At 46.5% G+C, this 16,952-nt stretch overlaps 1 protein-coding gene across 1 annotated transcript in view; it reads left to right on the forward strand.

Moving 5' to 3' along the window:
* Window positions 1-16,952, forward strand: part of LOC138452855 (uncharacterized) — a 1,928,742-nt gene that overhangs the window by 1,645,127 nt on the left and 266,663 nt on the right. The window contains exons 88-90 of the mRNA XM_069605205.1: window positions 4,218-4,373; window positions 4,570-4,779; window positions 8,357-8,502. Coding sequence (XP_069461306.1) covers window positions 4,218-4,373; window positions 4,570-4,779; window positions 8,357-8,502 — 512 coding nt within the window. The remainder of the gene's footprint in view (window positions 1-4,217; window positions 4,374-4,569; window positions 4,780-8,356; window positions 8,503-16,952) is intronic.

Below are 16,952 nucleotides of genomic sequence, written 5' to 3' on the forward strand. Positions count from 1 at the left end.
TTTTTCTCTATTTCCTTTTCCATTGCTTTTCTGCTTCCCTGAACACGGAGTCAAGTTGCTGTTGTGTGCTCTTTTTAATGTCCACTAAATATTTCTTTCTCCCCTTCTCATCCTTACTAACAGAGTTAGCTTCGTGCTCATCTTTCCTTTTGTTTGTTCTCTCCTTATCTTCAGATACTCACCTAGGGTTTATATATCCTGCAGCTGGTTTTAACAGTGGATACATTGCATACGGAGGGGGCGGCTCACTACTCTTTTCCTCCTCCCCGTTCCCTGTCTTTTTTCTTTTCTTTGTAAAGCTTCCAGAGCCCTAACATGTCCTCCCTCTTTTTGAGATTGGCTCCGTTATAGGTAGCCAACAAGTATGAGTGCATACTTTCGATAATGTTTTTATCAAAAACTCCCTCCGCTGGCCATTCCTGATAACACTTCCCTACTGTGTTGTTTGCCACTGGAATTGGTATTTTAGTATTTTATCGCGGTATTGGAGCAATTATTTGCACATATGATCATGGGGTGCGTCCATGCAGCGGGACGACATTATCACAACCTCACCCTGATTGTTAGAGCACTCTTTCCTACCCTTTTTTCTTCTTATCCCTTTTTATTTCAACCTTAAATTCTTTTATCCTTGTTAAGACACTTCCACTCACTCAATCTTATACTTACCGCTTAACTCACTCACCATATTTCATTCGCACTGGCCCTCTCCAAAGGCCCGCTCTCTCACACCTCTCATTCCAGTCTTACACACAGTGGCCTTCTCCACAGGCCCACCACCTTTACAACAATGCCCTATGTTAGTACATTGAGAGTGCGGTTACTCCTCCCTTCATTCGACCGTACACCTTGCACTCGCTCGACAGCTACATGTTAGTTTGGCTCTGGCCCTTCCATTATCTCCAAAGCCACAATGAACAAAAACAGCAACAACTTGCACTCTACCAAAATAAACCGCTACTACTCACAAAACATATGCTTCTTTCTCATTTGTATGTTCTCATTCAAACTCTTTACCCCCCAGAAAATGACACAACTATACCAATTGCCTGCACTATGCGCAACTCTCATCTAACCAGGTATGCCACTTACTACGCAACCCTCTGCTCTAATGCAGATGTGCCACCACCCACTTACTTCCTAGTGAGTAAGTGGACCTAAAATCTAAGACTACTACAGCCAATCGCCCTCCACCTCTTCAGGGTGTGTCCTACACACCATAAAAATAATCCCTCCCGCTCCCTACACCTTCATGCATGGGTACACTCACGTATCCTTTTAGGAGATTCTCCACTCTTCTTGATCTCGGAGTCTCCCTATAAAGGCCAGCCCGTCAGAGCGAAGGCAGTGCCCTGACCAGGCGGAACTTCAGGAACTCGGCATCCGTGGGACTCCTCGATATTTGAGCTCTTAGGATTGACAGCAAGCGCTATCTCGCACTCCTCAGGAAGTACGGCAGGAATCCCCACGCCTGGTCGGGAAACCTGATGGATCTCGCTGGGGCCTTCAAAATGTACAGGGAGTCACCTTGGAACTCACCGGTAAAAAATTACAAAAGTAGTCAAAAAGGAGTGTACGCCAGGCAAGAAGTAACACCGTTTTATTCAAGGCCCCAGACGCAGCTGGGACAGAAGTATTCAAACAGAACACAGAACAGAACTACATGAAAAGGTACTGTCAAAAAAAGCCCCTAAATCAAAAGCTTTTATAATCGTCTAAACTAATTAACATCAATCATTTTGCAACATTAAATGTCTACGCACAAGAAGCTGATTGGTGATTGCATATCAAACCCCTATCGAAGGTCATACATTTTTTTCTACGATTGGGTCCCGCGGACGTTACCAAACCACTCCTAGTTACCCCTTCCCCCATCATAGTGCAATTCATTGAAACATTTGAGATGACCAGCAGAACTGTATTCATCTGTCCCGGTCATCTCATCTTCGTTCTCATAAGAAAGCTGTCTACCATGGCACTGTCAAAGCCTTGACCCAAGAACAAGTTACAGTGTAAATGTAGCACGTTAAGAATCCTTCGACCGTCTTATTAAATATGCTGAATTATAAAATGGTTGTGCATTCATTGCATTTTGGTGGGACCCGCGAGCTGTGGTTTATTTTATTTATTTATTTATATTTTTAAAGCGCTCACACAGCCCACGGGCATCGAGGCGCTGTTACAGGAATTGTTTTTTGTTGTTGTGATAGTTGCGTATTTATAACGCGCTTAAACACCGAGAGGTTTCTAAGCGCGGACCCGGGGATCAAACCAGTGTTGTTTCGTGTCATCTTGCTTCCAAGGCGCGCACGTTGCCGCTGAACTATCCTCCTTTATGACCTTGAAAGTAACAAACATTTGCTCCCTATCATGTGATCCTGGGATCGTGGGATTTGCAATGTGCTACAGGCCGCTGTGGCTTCTAAGCAAGTTAATGAAACGAGTACACGTTTCTGAAAAATCATGCTTTGAGCCCTGTTTAACGTGCCTCATGCAAAACCTTGTTATACTTACCTGTGACCCATCTTTATTATCCATGTTTCTTTAAATATGAGACACTGTTATTTAGGGCATTCTTCTGCCTAGTTCAAATTAATGTGTGGCTATCAAGGAAGCCCCCTCCCCATTCAGAGAGCTACTCCCGCAGCTGGTAAGTTTGCACCTTTTTACTGTGCCGGACTTGCATTTTTATTTTTACCACACCATCCCCTATGCTGATTGGCTAGCACTGACGGGGTTTGCAGCTTGATATGGCCCACTTGTACATCGCAGTGTTGCCTTATGCCGCTATTGACAGTGTTTTTGGTTCTTCTCTGCTTTTGTGTGCCCTTCTGCCACTGGAACTTGGACTAGATAAATATGCGCCATAGGTATACTCTTTTAACAGTTTTTCGTTTTATATCAGTGTTTTGATTCTCTTTTTGTCCGTTTTTAATTGCTATGTCTTTTGAATTGATGCACCAACGACCACTTGTAATAACTGTTAAATATAGCTATGATAATGCGTGGGCACTAACACATCCTGCACTCTTAAAGTTCCCAATTGCATCTGAAGGTCCAAAAAGATGGAAAATAAAGAAAACCTATAAGGCATTGCCATCTTAAACGTGCCCATCTTCAGCACAAATATTTCTTTTGTAAAGTGGTCGGAATCGAATTGGCTTCTTCCTCAGCAGATCATCCATAGTCCTTCATCACTTTCTTAGTAGACGGCTAACCTGTGGGATTCCCTAAACCGCAAGCCTCACTGGCTTTCCTACTAAACCAAAACCGCTTATAGGAGTTTGCTAGAACAGCCTATAAATGTCCTCCTAGAAACATCCTTCACCATCACTTCATATTTCCATAAACAATATGGAGTCAGTCATTTGGTCAGCTACTGGAAGTCAATCAGACTCTCTCTTATCTGAAGTGCCCAAAGCTGGACAGAGGCTGTCCTCTTCTACAGGAACACTCTAACTCCTGAAGGGTCACTGGGATGAACAGTGAGTCATAAACATGCATCTTTACAACACTCAGCAGCTGCATGGTTTGGAGACTCCCCACTCATTGGGAAGAGGGGAGGGCCCCTGGGATTTACGATAAAAACTCCTAGCCGAAGGTCATTGCTGGGGGCGGGGGTCTTACCAAAAATCCTTGCGCTCAGCATCATTCTCTTTTCTCCTCAGAGGACCAAACCTTGTCAGAACAATCTGTCAAAATACTGCAGTCCAATAGATCCCTTAACTTGTCAGTCAGGTTAAGTGGCCTCCCAAATTACCTGATGTGAGGCGGTACAGCTCTGCCCCCTGTTCGAAAAATGCCACACTGCATTTCCCCTCAGCTAACCAATTACACTGACCATGAGACTGATGTCACTGTGAAGCAGTTAAAAGGAGAAGTTTCACCCTATAGGTGCAAAGCTGCAGCCCCAAAGTTAAAAGCAGAGAAACAAAGACAGATATAAATGCTGCTCCTTGCCTCAATAAACAAGATTCTAGACCTAGCATCCAGGACAGATTAATGTGGTTACAAAGGTTTGGTGCTTCCAGCTTGATAGTGTTGCGTGCCAACCTATAAACGACAGGCACCTCCTGCCCACAAACATAATGTGTTCTTAACTTGTTTGGTCTGGTGACCATGTCCACCCTCTGAATTCCTAGCACTGGAATACCTTTTGAGATCTTGTTCTCTTCAACGGCGCTCTACCAATCAATGTGTTTCTTTTGGTTTGCCAGGATCTCCGCTCGCAGTTGGATTCATGCCTGACTGATGGCCTTTCTCTGCTGCTAACCTACTGTGACATCCCAACTTTGTCCAAAGATACACGATTTTTCCAAGTTCTTCGCTCGAAGCCAGAATTTCTGCGTAACAAAGTTCCATTTAAAATTATGGTAAATCGTGCATTAATTATCAGAAATTCCACTCAGAAATGTGTGAATCTGATGCAATTAGCATTGTTGTTTCTTTTATAATAATGCATGCTGTCTTGCTTATCAATACGTACCATCTGCAGGAGGCATCTCTGTGGTGATGTTGCCATCATTTCATGTCTTGAAGACCCCGATTTTTTTTGTCATATGCCATCAGGTTGCTGATCATGAGGTCGAGTGCCACCCCGGCTTCCGCATGTACCTGCACACCACCAGCCTGCCCCAAGAGATACCTTCCGAGGTGGCCGCCTTCTGCAGTATACTTTACTTCTCCCAGGACCGGGAGGGGCTTGTAGAGCAGCTCCTGGACAGATTCGTTTTCAAGGAAAAACCAAGGTTGAAGGAAGAGCAAGCACTTTTAGAACAGGTAAAATGGTTTCATAAAAATGTTAGGAGAACCTGATCATCTGTATTATGTTTGGCCTGTGGAATGGTAATGCATTTTTAGCATTCTATGTCATCACTCCAACTCAATGATAATCTATGGAACATTCAACCCTTGTCTCATGGAGTGGCATTGTTTTCTTCTGTTTGGTAGTGTGAATTATAAAAATAGAGATTTGGTGTGTAGGGTGACACTGCTAAACCATGTAGTCATATTCTTTTGGTAAGTGGACAGGGTTTCCTGGGTAATGGGGCAAATAGAGCAGCTTTCGAGGGTAGGGTTGTAAATGTTGTGCTGTTCTCAAGGCTTTTGCACAGTGTGGGCTCCAACTATTTGGCCGGTGCTGGGTGTCGAGAAGTCTAGGGGAGTCCTCAGTTTGCGCCATTAGAGAACTTAGCAAAGATTTGGACATCTGAAAGTGGGGGAGAGAAGCCAAGTGTGCGTGCATTGGTGGGAGATCAATTTTGTTGCAGATTGCTGGGAGGAGAGCTCAGGGGCAACGCGTTTGTCTTGGATGCAAGACAACGCATAATAACAAGGTTCAAATCCTGGTCTCACGCTTAGAAACAGAAACTGGTCGTCCAGTATTAAGCTTGTTACAAAAGAACAATTATAATTATAATTGTCCTGGGAGGATAGCTCAGTGTCAAACTCGCCTTGGAAATAAGACGACACGAAGCAACACAGGTTCGATCCCCAGGTCCGCGCTTAGAAACATCTGGGTATTAAGCCTGTTATAAATAGGCAACTAAGAGACATATTCCTGTAACAGCGCCTCGATGCCCCCGGGCTGTGTGAGCGCTTGAAAAATGCAATTACATTTTTTTTTTTAATTAAAAAATTGCAGGAAGGTAAGCGATATGTCAAATAAGTCTTTCCACACAGCATCCCACATAGTGAGTGTTTTGGGATCCACCCATGCGGTGACAACTCAGCCAGTCACGCATCCAGAAAGTAAATGCGATCGAAGCAGACAGAAATTTTGCATTCTCATTGAATGGAGATGTTGGGTGAAATGTTTGGCTTCTAGCAAGCCGATAAACCTATCAACTGTGCATTATTTTATTTTACTAACAGTTCTCAATTTTGTTTATTTATTTTGTTTGGAATTCGACAATCACCTTAGCATAAAAAGGCAAAGAGTGAGGTATAACAAGCTCGCTGAGTGGTGAGGAAGTTTATGTGTGGAGGGTAAAAAGAGACACAACATATCTTAACCCACAGTAGTCAGAAAAGCAAACCTGTAGAGCAGGGATAATGTAAACAACGATAAGAGGAATGAAGGTCCTTTTTTTCAGTTTCTGCACCTTTAGACCTAGTTTACCATTTATGAGCGCTTTGGCCTGGTAGTCCAATGATCAGTGGTCAGTAGTGTAGGCTCTTCTGCAGTCTGCCTTTGCTTGTCCAGTATAGCCTGCCTCTGCATGGGCCTGCAAGGAAAGCCGTGGCATTCCCCTTTGGGCGTGGCAGCATTTAGCCTAGCAAAATAAGGAAGGAGTATAAATTCAACAATAGTACTGATCCTTAAATCAAGATCTGTTGAGCTGCTGGTCACCGTGTGTCCTTTATTGGAGACAAATATTGTCACAATATGTGTTTGTTTAAATGCATTTGATTCCTGTAAACTGCTCACAAAAAACGTTGTTTTGGACCTTATTAGCATATGAATTCCATAACAGGCCTCCTCTGAACCAATCAGAATGCTTGGAGTGCAGCCTATAATCTCTGGTATAGACTTCGTTCTAAACATTCGGAATTGAGCAGCAACCTAATGTCATTAATTTAGAATTTTAGTTGCACAACTCTATGCGCGAATACCCTTTTGGACCTTGGGGGGATTATTACTTGGGATACTGGCCCTTTCCCTAGGTTAAGATCGTTGCTTTGCCTAGGGTAATAACTTGAGGGTAGGTCATTACCCCACGATCATGAACTCCACCAAGGTCTCTAATGCTTAATTATTTACACATCCAAGACCTGATGCCCAACATTTTCTGACATTGACAACTTCACTATGGCTATTTCTCCCGCTATCAGACTATCAAGCGGCGGGCGTACATGTAAAATGCTGCATGAGCTGGTCATGATAGAACTCTAGGGGCACTAGTTCATCTCCAGATGCCGAGTCACAGGTGATAGGCGGTTTATGGTCATAAAACCGGAAAAAAAAATCTCGAAAAGGTCGAAAAAAAAAAAGTCGAATTTTTTTTTTATGACGTTTTTTTTCGAAATGGGGGGGTTCCCTCCCCCCCCAACTCCCCTTTTTCATTTTTTTTTATTTTACCCCTTTTTTTTACTTACCTGACCCCAAAAAAGCATATAATTAAATAAATAAAAAATTCGACCTTTTTTTGCGATATTTTTTTTTCGAGATTATTGTAATTCGAGATTTTTTTTTCGGTCTTTTGACTGACCACCGTGATAGGCACTTTATGATCTACCAGCTGTAATTCGGTGCTGTTTTGCATCCAGATAGAGGTATCAGTTAGACAGAATGATATACCACATTGCGATAGCAATGATCGTACGCCAGTGCTGCTGCGTTGATTACACCAAACCCATGGCAAGAGCAGAGGGAGCTGGGATGGGGAGCATTTGTATTTAATTAAGTTCAAAACCCTCTGTATTGTCCACAAGGCCTTCTGGGGCCTAAGGCCTCAATACCTTCAACTCTCTCTTCTAAATATCTTCCTTCTCGTGCTCTTCGCTCATCCGCCTCCAACTCCCACAGGGTCAGTCGCTTCTCCAAGCAACGAGTTGGTGGTAGATCTCAATCTTCGGCTGGGGCCCTCCCTATGGAACAGCCTCCCTGCCTCCCTGGAACTTGAGGAGGACCATCTACGATTCCGGAAGAACCTCAAAACCTTCCTCTTTGCTTCTGCTTTCTCTCCTCCTCTCACCTGCTGAACTCCTGGCTGAAACTGTACTGGTTACCTGGCCACCCTCTGATCCCCGCCCCAGGTTCCCTCCCCCGCCAGTTACACACCTGCACTGCCTCCCTGGCAACCTCCGCACTTGGGGACTGTTATCTGTATCCCTACAGTCCCCCACATGCTCTTGACACCTGATGTCTGCACTTACCTTGCATTTGCCACCAGCTGGCCCTACCTCTTATTGTTTTATTTATTCTATTGCCCAATGTACTGCACTGTCCCCACCCCACCCCCCTTGCCGCACTTTCCTCTTCCCCCTTCCCCTGCAATTGCGCGATCTGAATGACACTTGGCCTAGTTGGATCGTTGTCTTTGTCTTCCCTCTGTTCCCCCTCCCTTGTTGCGTCGCGCCTTGAAACGCTTGTTTATAGGCGCGTTATAAATGCCATATCATATCATATCAATTGTGTCTGAACTTTGAGTGAGCGAGTGAAAAAATGAATGAGTCCTTTTCTGTTATAGTCTGTGCTAGGTAAGCTATAGCTACGACAAGTGTTCCAGGACATATACCAGCAAACACATATTCATTTATGCGGATGAAGCATGCACCCGCTGCCAGTGCTGCTCCATGTAGAATATGTTCACAGTTACTTGCACTAATTGGCCGCCTTACTTTCACCCCTCAGGAGTGCCTGCAGAACATGGAAGAGCTTTCAATGCTGGAAGGGAGGATGGTGGCAACCCTGCAGAGTGACAGCACGCTCCTGCAGAACCTGGCAGTGGCCAAGAAACTAATCGACTTGAAGCAGCAGCACGAGGAAGCCTTGGAAATGTAGGCTGTATAGGGGAAATGCGTGGGTTAAGATCAGGGGTCAAGTCCTAAAAATTAAAGTGGGGGGACTCATCAACAAATGCAATGGGATGTGACGTCACCAGAAATGAGCATATCAAGGTGAAATGTGCACGTTTCAATAAATTGGCTTTGCATAACCACCCAAATTGAACAGGACGAATGGCATTTGCCTTTCATAAAAACAACACACCCATAAAACCAGGAGAGGATATTTTCTTCTAATATTGTTTTTGAAAACGTTAAAAGATGTGCATGTTTTAAACACCACGAGCCAATACAAATGTTTTCCCAGGGAGTTGCAGTATCGAAATGGGACAATTTATCTTTAGTTGTTTTTTTTCACCAGGTTATATAGTACAGTGGTGAAGTGTCCGGCCTATAAACCTGACGACTGTGGTTCGATCCGTGTGGTCAGCTTTAATTCATACATTTAAAGAGGACATTCTCATTTTAGCTAGGGGGGGACTGAGTCCACCCTCTGAAACAAGTGGGTGAACTCCGCCCCCCCCACCCCCTGTACCCTCGACCTGAACCCTGGTTAAGATGCTCATTCGTAGGGTTTGCACAAATGTCATCGCAGTTTAACTGAATATGCGGCGCTTGCCTCAAAGCAGAGATCTACCTGAAATTATAGATTGCATTGTAACAGAGGCGTAGGCAGGATAGGGCCTGAAGGGCAAGGCCCACCCAAAATCTGTAAATGCCCACTCAGCAGCGCTGTGTAGGCATTTACAGATAATTTTGCCCGTGCATTGGGCCCAACTACATTAGCTTCAGGCCCCATTTGCCAGACAATCCTGGCTACGCCTCTGCATTGTAATAGTAATCCCTTAGGAAATGTGTGCAATGAATGCCCCAGTTATGCCCGGCATATCATGAGGAGAATTGACACACACTTCCGTTTACTGGACTGGCCTCCAAATACAGAACAAGTCCTGATAATGTTCAGTTATATTGAGTGCCATTGTCATGGCGTGCTCTGATAGAGCTAGCTGGATGCTGCCTCCATATTCTAGGGGCACTTTCACTCCCCTATGGAAAATTAGGTATTAATTCCTATCAAAAGTAATAGTGTTTTTGCAGAGGAGGTATATACATGCTGGTTAAATAGCAAATGCTATGGTGCCTTTAGCCGGAGTAGATGCAACAGACAAAATGGGGGTTTCCCGTTTATGAGAGAGCAAGTGTTTCAGACCATTCCTTTTGGCCGGGCATCTACCGTCTATGACCCATCTTTATTATCTCCCTGTTTAGAGTAAGGAACCACTCTAAATACAGAGCTGTCTGAGAGGCGGCAGCTTATAAGAACATGTGGCTTCAAGTGCATCATACTAACCCTACAGCGGCAAAGGCAGCTTTTGGTTCCGGGGTGGGAGGCGGGGGCAATTGCTACTGAAGGGGCAACAAGATTCTAAACGATTCATGGGCGATCCCTCATGGGGCAGGAGGTAAATGTTTTCAGCAAAGGGTCCTACATTTTTCCTCAAATAAGTGACTGAGTGTAGCGATAGAGCCCTAAATAATTAAGTGGGGTTCTGGGGGGTGGTTTAAAATAATGTGCTGACACAATGCATTTTGCAGCAAAATTGTTAAGAAAAATTGATGAAAGGTCATACAATTGATAATTTTTTCTCTGTGGAAAAAACTAAAATATCCAGTAAATTTCTATATTCGTGGGCAGTCACAACTGGTGAATAATTTGAGCGGGGGGGGGTGCCTATCTAAATATGTACTCAAATTAGCGAGAGCGACCAAGCGTATCAAGGGAGTCCGGAATAACTAAGTGGGGAAAAATGTTTAAAATAATGTGCTGAAATAATGCATTTTGCAGCACAATTTTTGACCAGAAAGAGAGTAAAAAGCTAAGAGATGTACAGTTGGTTCTTAAAAATCCAGGAAATGCCATATCACCAGCAGTACACTACTTAGGAGCCCTTTATAGTATTTTCGTGAGGCTGCCACACCGATCCATCAACACAAAGCGCCTAACAGGAGGTACTTATTGTTATCACCTGCCCCTCTTTTAACAGTCACCCCAGTTCATTCATACGCATTCGAAGATTGTACGCTCAAAACCTTTCTCTCAAAAATAGATCACATATTTTATTAGACATAATTAAAACAATTTTGTAAACATTTTACAAAATTATATTATCTCACACCATTTCAAATTGAACCAATCAGCATTCTAAGAAAATGAATCTGCAAAACATTCACATAAAGTTCAGTGCCAGTCCTAAGCGCCAACTATGCGGGCAACATGGGGGGTGCAACAGGCAGGAGGGACGACCGACCCCGTCCCTCCGCCTGGCTCTTCCCCTGAATACCTATGTGATCCACATTTACTGACAGTGGTTACCCGGTATTTGCAAAATGGGTTGAGCTCCTAAAGTTCTGAGCGGTACTGCCTCAGACCACCCACAGTTCCAAGTATTTTTCATCCTACCTTGAGAGGCTGGGCATTCCTGAACGCGGTCCCTCCTACACTCGGGTCCTTGCTGAATGCCAGTATGTGATATGCCAGCTACAAGGCCTTCCATACAACAGTCTGGCTGGTTTGCTTGAGTATTGTCTTGTGGTTTCAAATACATTTTCCCATTTGTCCTTTGAAATACTGAGAAAAACCTATTAGTTTGCCCTAGTGGTAGTGTCACCGCAATATAAAGCAATACAATGATATCAACTAATTTCATGAAATCATTAGCTATGCATAACATGGACTATCATATACATCAAACAGAACATATTTTAGATTTTCAAGTGTGTTACTTGTGTTCTGCCTTTCATATATATGAGGCAGTCTTTTGCTGTAAATGTCCCTACCATTTGGTGCTTTAATGTTCCAATCGATCATCATTTCCACATGTTTCATTTATATTAATAACAGTTTCTGAGTTAGAAGGAACATTGTAACATTTCCTGAACATTTCTTTGCAAATTTTCATGTACTTTTCCATCTTTTTTTGCTTCACATCACGTTAAATACTAGACAATGGGCCTCATTACGAGTCAGGTGTTAAGGGGTTAACGGCGCAGTAAACGGCGCCGACCCTTAACGCCTGATTACAAGGTCCCTTAGCGCCATGATGATTTTAACGCCTGCTTTTTGCAGGCGTTAAAATCCATGGCGCTAAGGGACCATGGTGCTAATTACGCTACCATAATTTACGGTGGCGTAATTAGCGCCTTCCCCACTCCCATTATGCCCTATGGGGCAAAAATGGGAATGGGGAAGGGTAAAATGGGAAATGGGGATTTACCGCCCCACTCACCTTGGAATGGGGCGGTAAATCCGCCATCCACCATGGTGTAAACATAGTTTACACCATGGTGGTAAGGGTACGACCCAGGCGGTAACTTACCGCCTGGGTCGTAATGAGGCCCAATGACATGAAAAGAAAGGCCTGGCTTTTGAGTGAGTTGCTATTGAGTAAGTAACTGAACACATACATTTGTGTCCAGTTAACAGGAAGATATATCACCCAAATAATTCTTCATAGTACGATTTTTTGTTGCTGTGTATTCTCCAAACTAAAATCTACATTTTAGTACTTTTAAATATGGCCCATAATTCTAAACACATCTAAACCTCATTGTCGTCTCTATGACTGGAGGACATTTCTGACTGTCTATCCACGATTCTGGATTGGTGTGCCTCCAACGATCTTTGCCTTAATGCCAATAACACAGAGATCCTTCTTATTGGAACCCCTGCTCCCGCTTTCCCTATCTCACTCTGGCCTCCCTCCCTGAGCACTCTTCGCTCACCTTCCAGTGAGGCAAAAAACCTTGTTGTCAACTTCGACTCCACTCTCTCCTTCTCTCCTCACATCACGAACCTTGCCAAAAAGGCCCACTTCCAGCTGCACCTCTTCAGAGGTATTCTATCTTCTCCAGCATTGGATCTTTCATAGATTCACATGCTGTGAATCCTTGGGAACACAGAGCAGTTTAAACTTAAACTGAAAAGGGGGGCACTCGAGAGCCCGACCAATATGGCTGCAGGTCTGTGAAGCTCTTCGGCACCCCTGGAGATCCGGACGAAATCCTGCCGACTTTGGGGATAATTTAGCACCCTGTTGTGGTGCGCCGGCGTTTGATACCTTTGCGCCTCTAGAGATAAGCGAGTGGAGATTGTTTGCTGGAGGCTGAACGGAGACGGAGGTCCCCTGGAAGGAGCAGAGGAGGGGCGGACTTGGTGTGGGCGAAACCACCACACGGGAGACCTGCCTGGGGAGAAGCACGCTGTCCTGCTCGGGACAGTGAAGAGGCGCGGCGCTTGACCCCCTAATTGCGGGTGGCCGGAGCAGGCCTTGCGGGGTCTCCCTGTGCATAGAGGCGGCGGTACGGTGGGGACGCCGCAGTCGCCGGATGGTGAAGAAGTCGGGCGTGTGGCTGTGAGCGGCTCTGGAGGAAACCTACTGAGGAGAAGCGCCGCGTGAAGAGCCTAGCGGGAAGGATCCTGCCTGTTGCAGCGGAGGTGTGGCGGTGCGGAGTTGCTGCCGGGATCTGCCCGCGGGGGTCCCTGCCGTGTGTTGGCCTGATGGGACGCTGCCCCGGAGGGGGCTTATTGGAGTGGAGGGGTGCTGTGGCGGTGAGTCCCCTCCTGGGTCCCTTGGAGGCAGCTGACTGGAGCAGGGTGGTGTGGGCGCCGAGGCGAATGGGCGCTGCCAGCGTGGGCCCCCCAACTGGACCTGTGACACATCTGAGTAGAACGGGCTCGGAGGCCGCTGGGGTCCTGGTGCTCCCTGGAGTTGGGGAACGCTGCGTGCAAGAGGACTGATTCAGCGAGGCCTTGCAGAACTGGCAGATTGAGCTTGGTGGAGCTGGGCCTGTGTATTATCCCTCATTCGGGGGATTTCATATACTTGGGACAATTTCTTCACCCACGGGTCTCAGCTGTTGGCTGCAGATTACACGCTCACGGTGCTGGGGTTACCCCGTGCCTGTCTTCCCCTTGGGGTGTTGCTGGGGTCTCGGACCTGGGTGAGGGGTGAATCATCTGAAATATAGGTGGCGCCGAGGGGGAGCCAGCTGCGCGAGAGGGATCTTTGAGCCAGGAGTTTTGTATGGTACAGGTGTGTTTGTGTTCTTCCTTCCTTCCACACTTATGCAGCATGTCGAAGTCGAGCAAAAGTGGTAAACAGCAAACCAAACTGCATTTTGAAGCACCTGCCCAAGCTAAGTCTAGTGGAGCAATAGTGGATTTTTCAGAGCAGTGTACCCCAGCATCAGGAACGGATCCTTCTTCTGCGTTCCAAGACATTAAGGTCATGTTCACACAGTTACAATCCGGGATGCAGTCTCTTGATGGGAAATTGGACACGTTGACCTGCAAGGTGGATTGCATGCAGATCCGCTTGGATAAACATGGCGAGAGGTTGGACGAGGCGGAGGGACAGATATCCGGAGTGGAGGACGTTGCAAGCTCGGTGTCAGGAGCAATGGCTGGGGTGCAGAAGGCCCTGAAAGAGCTCAGGGAGAAGCAGGAGTACTTTGAATCGCGGTCGAGGAGACATAAGGTTAGGATTGTGGGACTGGCAAAATCGGTGGACCAGAGGGACATGGAAGGCCTGGTTGAAGGCATACTGAAAGATACGTTGGGCTCAGAGGGGTTCTCACCGATATGCATGGTGGAGAGGGCTCATAGAATCCCTAGTGGCAGGAGGCCGGTTCCGGAGCCCCACCAAGACCGTTGATAGCTCGCCTGCTGAACTTCGGAAGGCGAGGGAAAAAGGTACCGTTACTTATAAAGGGGACGTCATCAGATTCTTCCCTGATTTTTCGGATAAGGTGCAGGCAGCCCGGAAGACTTTTTTGGATGTGAAGAAATGGTTGAGAGATAAGAATATGAAATATGCCATGCTATACCCAGCCAAGCTCTGGGTGGAGCATAAGGGCAAGTCACTCTTTTTTCAGACTCCTGGGGAAGCGTCATCCTTTTTGGATATGTTGCCGGAAGAGCCTGGTCAGTGAGGAAATAATTGGGTCTGATGAGGAGGCGAGAACATGTATGGTTTTAGAACATTGGGGCCGGCATTATATTCGGGTTTGGTTTTTGTGGAAGGAGTTAGGAAATCTACAGTAGGGTGCTGGAGTGTCGGGCTGGTAGCTTCCCCCAGCACGAAAGCTGGCTGAAATTATGTTGTGGGTAATTGAACTGCTGGAGGATTGGGGTGTCCGGCATAGGAGGGGGGTGGTGGTGGGAGGGATTGGGGGCGCCGGGAGTCGGGAAGGCACCGACAAGTTGGGGGGTTGTCGGTAGGGGAGGGGGGTAGGGAGGTTGGGGAGTTGTTGGAAGGGGGAGGGGGAGACCAATGGCACAAGAAATACAATTCTTTGGGAGGCCGGTTGGTACATGCACAGTAGGTTTTGGGATGCTCGACAATGGCGACACTTAAACTTTTGACCTGGAATGTGAGGGGCCTCAACAATCCACCGAAGTGCCCTAAGGTGCTGCAATACTTGAGGCGTCACCAGGTGGAGGTGGCCTTTCCCCAGGAAACCCATCTGACGGTAGATTCGGAAACCAGGTTTGGTAAATGCTGGGGGTGCCACAGATATTTTTCTTCGTACTCTTCCTTTTCTAGAGGAGTGTGCATTCTTGTACACAGGTCTGTGGGATTCCGACTGACTAAGTTGCTGAGGGATCAGGAGGGGAGGGCACTTATAGTCCAGGGGGTCATCCAAGGGAGGCTATATACGTTTATTTGTTATTACGGCCCTAATCAGGATACGACTGAATCGCTGAAGTGGGTTGAGCGCCAATTGGTGGATATACCTATGTGGGAGGTTCTGTGGGTGGGGGATTTTAATGCAGTGTTGGATCCTTCTTGGGACCGGACGGGGCATCATCCGCGCTTGTATAGTAAGAGTTCTGTTAAACTCCGGGGCATGCAGGACATGTGGCGATTGGCGGATGTTTGGAGAGTGTGGAATCCAGAGGTAAATCAATATACACATTACTCTGCGCCACACAACTCGGCTGCATGCTTGGATTACTTCCTGGTGTCCGAAAGTCTTCTGGGACAGGCGACCGTGGTGGAGGTTTTGGCTCTTACTCTCTCTGATCATGCTCCGGTTGTATTAGCAGTTCGGTTGAGGGGACGGGCTGAGGGGAGGGCGACGTGGAGATTCAAAAGTGACAAGCTCAAGGATATGGTTTTTAGGGAGCAACTGGGGAACGCTATTGATAGTTATTTTGAGATGAATGAGGCGTCAGTATCCTTGGTTGGTATCCTGTGGGATGGGTTTAAATGTGTGATACGGGGGGAGTGTATTGCTAAGGAGGCGGGTATACTGAAAAGGATAAGTAAACATTTGGTGAAGGAGGAGGAGGAGGAGGAGATATGCGCCTTGCAGGAGGCTGCTCCTGTCCCTTCCAAAGCTCAGCAGGGAGAGATAATGAGAAACCTTCAAGAATCCCATGCATTGGCTCAGCGGGAGATTAAATATCTGTGGGATAGGTCGGCCCCTCGAAATATGGTGAGGTTCAGGCTCTTGGTAGATCGCTAGCTAAGGCCACGCGCTTAAATACCTCGGGAGGCAGAGTGGCGGTAATTACGGATGAGGGGGGGGACGAATAATTTCGAGGATGAGGCGATACCTTGTGATTTCCATACATTTTAAACTCGCCTGTATGCAGGCGGATATCGACGCATACTTTGATCAGGTGGGTTTGTTTTGGTGCTCGGAGGAACAGAGGGAGTGGTTAAATAGACCGGTGACACTAGATGAGGTGAAGGAGGCCATAAAGTCGCTGCCTAATGGGAAGTCCCCGGGCCCGGACGGGTTTACCTCTGAGTTCGATAAGGGTTTCGCTGACAAATTGGCACCCTATGTGCTGCGGGTATACCAGGAAGAGGTGACTGCAGGTCGGCTACCGGAATCTCTCAGGGAGGCTTTGGTGGTAGTGCTATTGAAACCGGGAAAGCCTGAGGGGGATTGTTCCTCGTATTGCTCGATATCCTTGATTAACTTGGATAATAAGATCCTGGCCAAAATCTTAGCGTCCCGTCTAGCACCGCTGATGTCTACGCTGGTTAGGGCTGATCAAGCGGGCTTTATCCCTGGGCGGTCGACGTTGTGTGGTTTGAGGCGAATGTTTGGGTTGATGGCCGCCCTGCCGAGCACGGATCCAGCTGCTGCAGTCTTATTAGATGCCACTATGGCTTTTGATTCTATTGAATGGCCGTTCTTATTCACAGTCCTGCGTAGATTGGGTCTGGGGGGGTTCTTCCTGGCTTTAGTATCACTATTACATGACAAGGAGGTTGCAAGGGTGAGGGTCAGTGGGCATATGACTGCACTAATCCCGCTTGAAAGGAGAACACGCCAGGGGAGCCCTTTGTCCCCCTTATTGTTTGCTCTGGCGATAGAGCCTTGGGCAGAGAGAGCGAGGGAGTTCCATATTCATAGGGGGATTCAAT

Source organism: Ambystoma mexicanum, chromosome 4p (assembly GCF_040938575.1).
Source record: "Ambystoma mexicanum isolate Mex_15411 chromosome 4p, UKY_AmexF1_1, whole genome shotgun sequence".
Classification (NCBI taxonomy): domain Eukaryota; kingdom Metazoa; phylum Chordata; class Amphibia; order Caudata; family Ambystomatidae; genus Ambystoma; species Ambystoma mexicanum.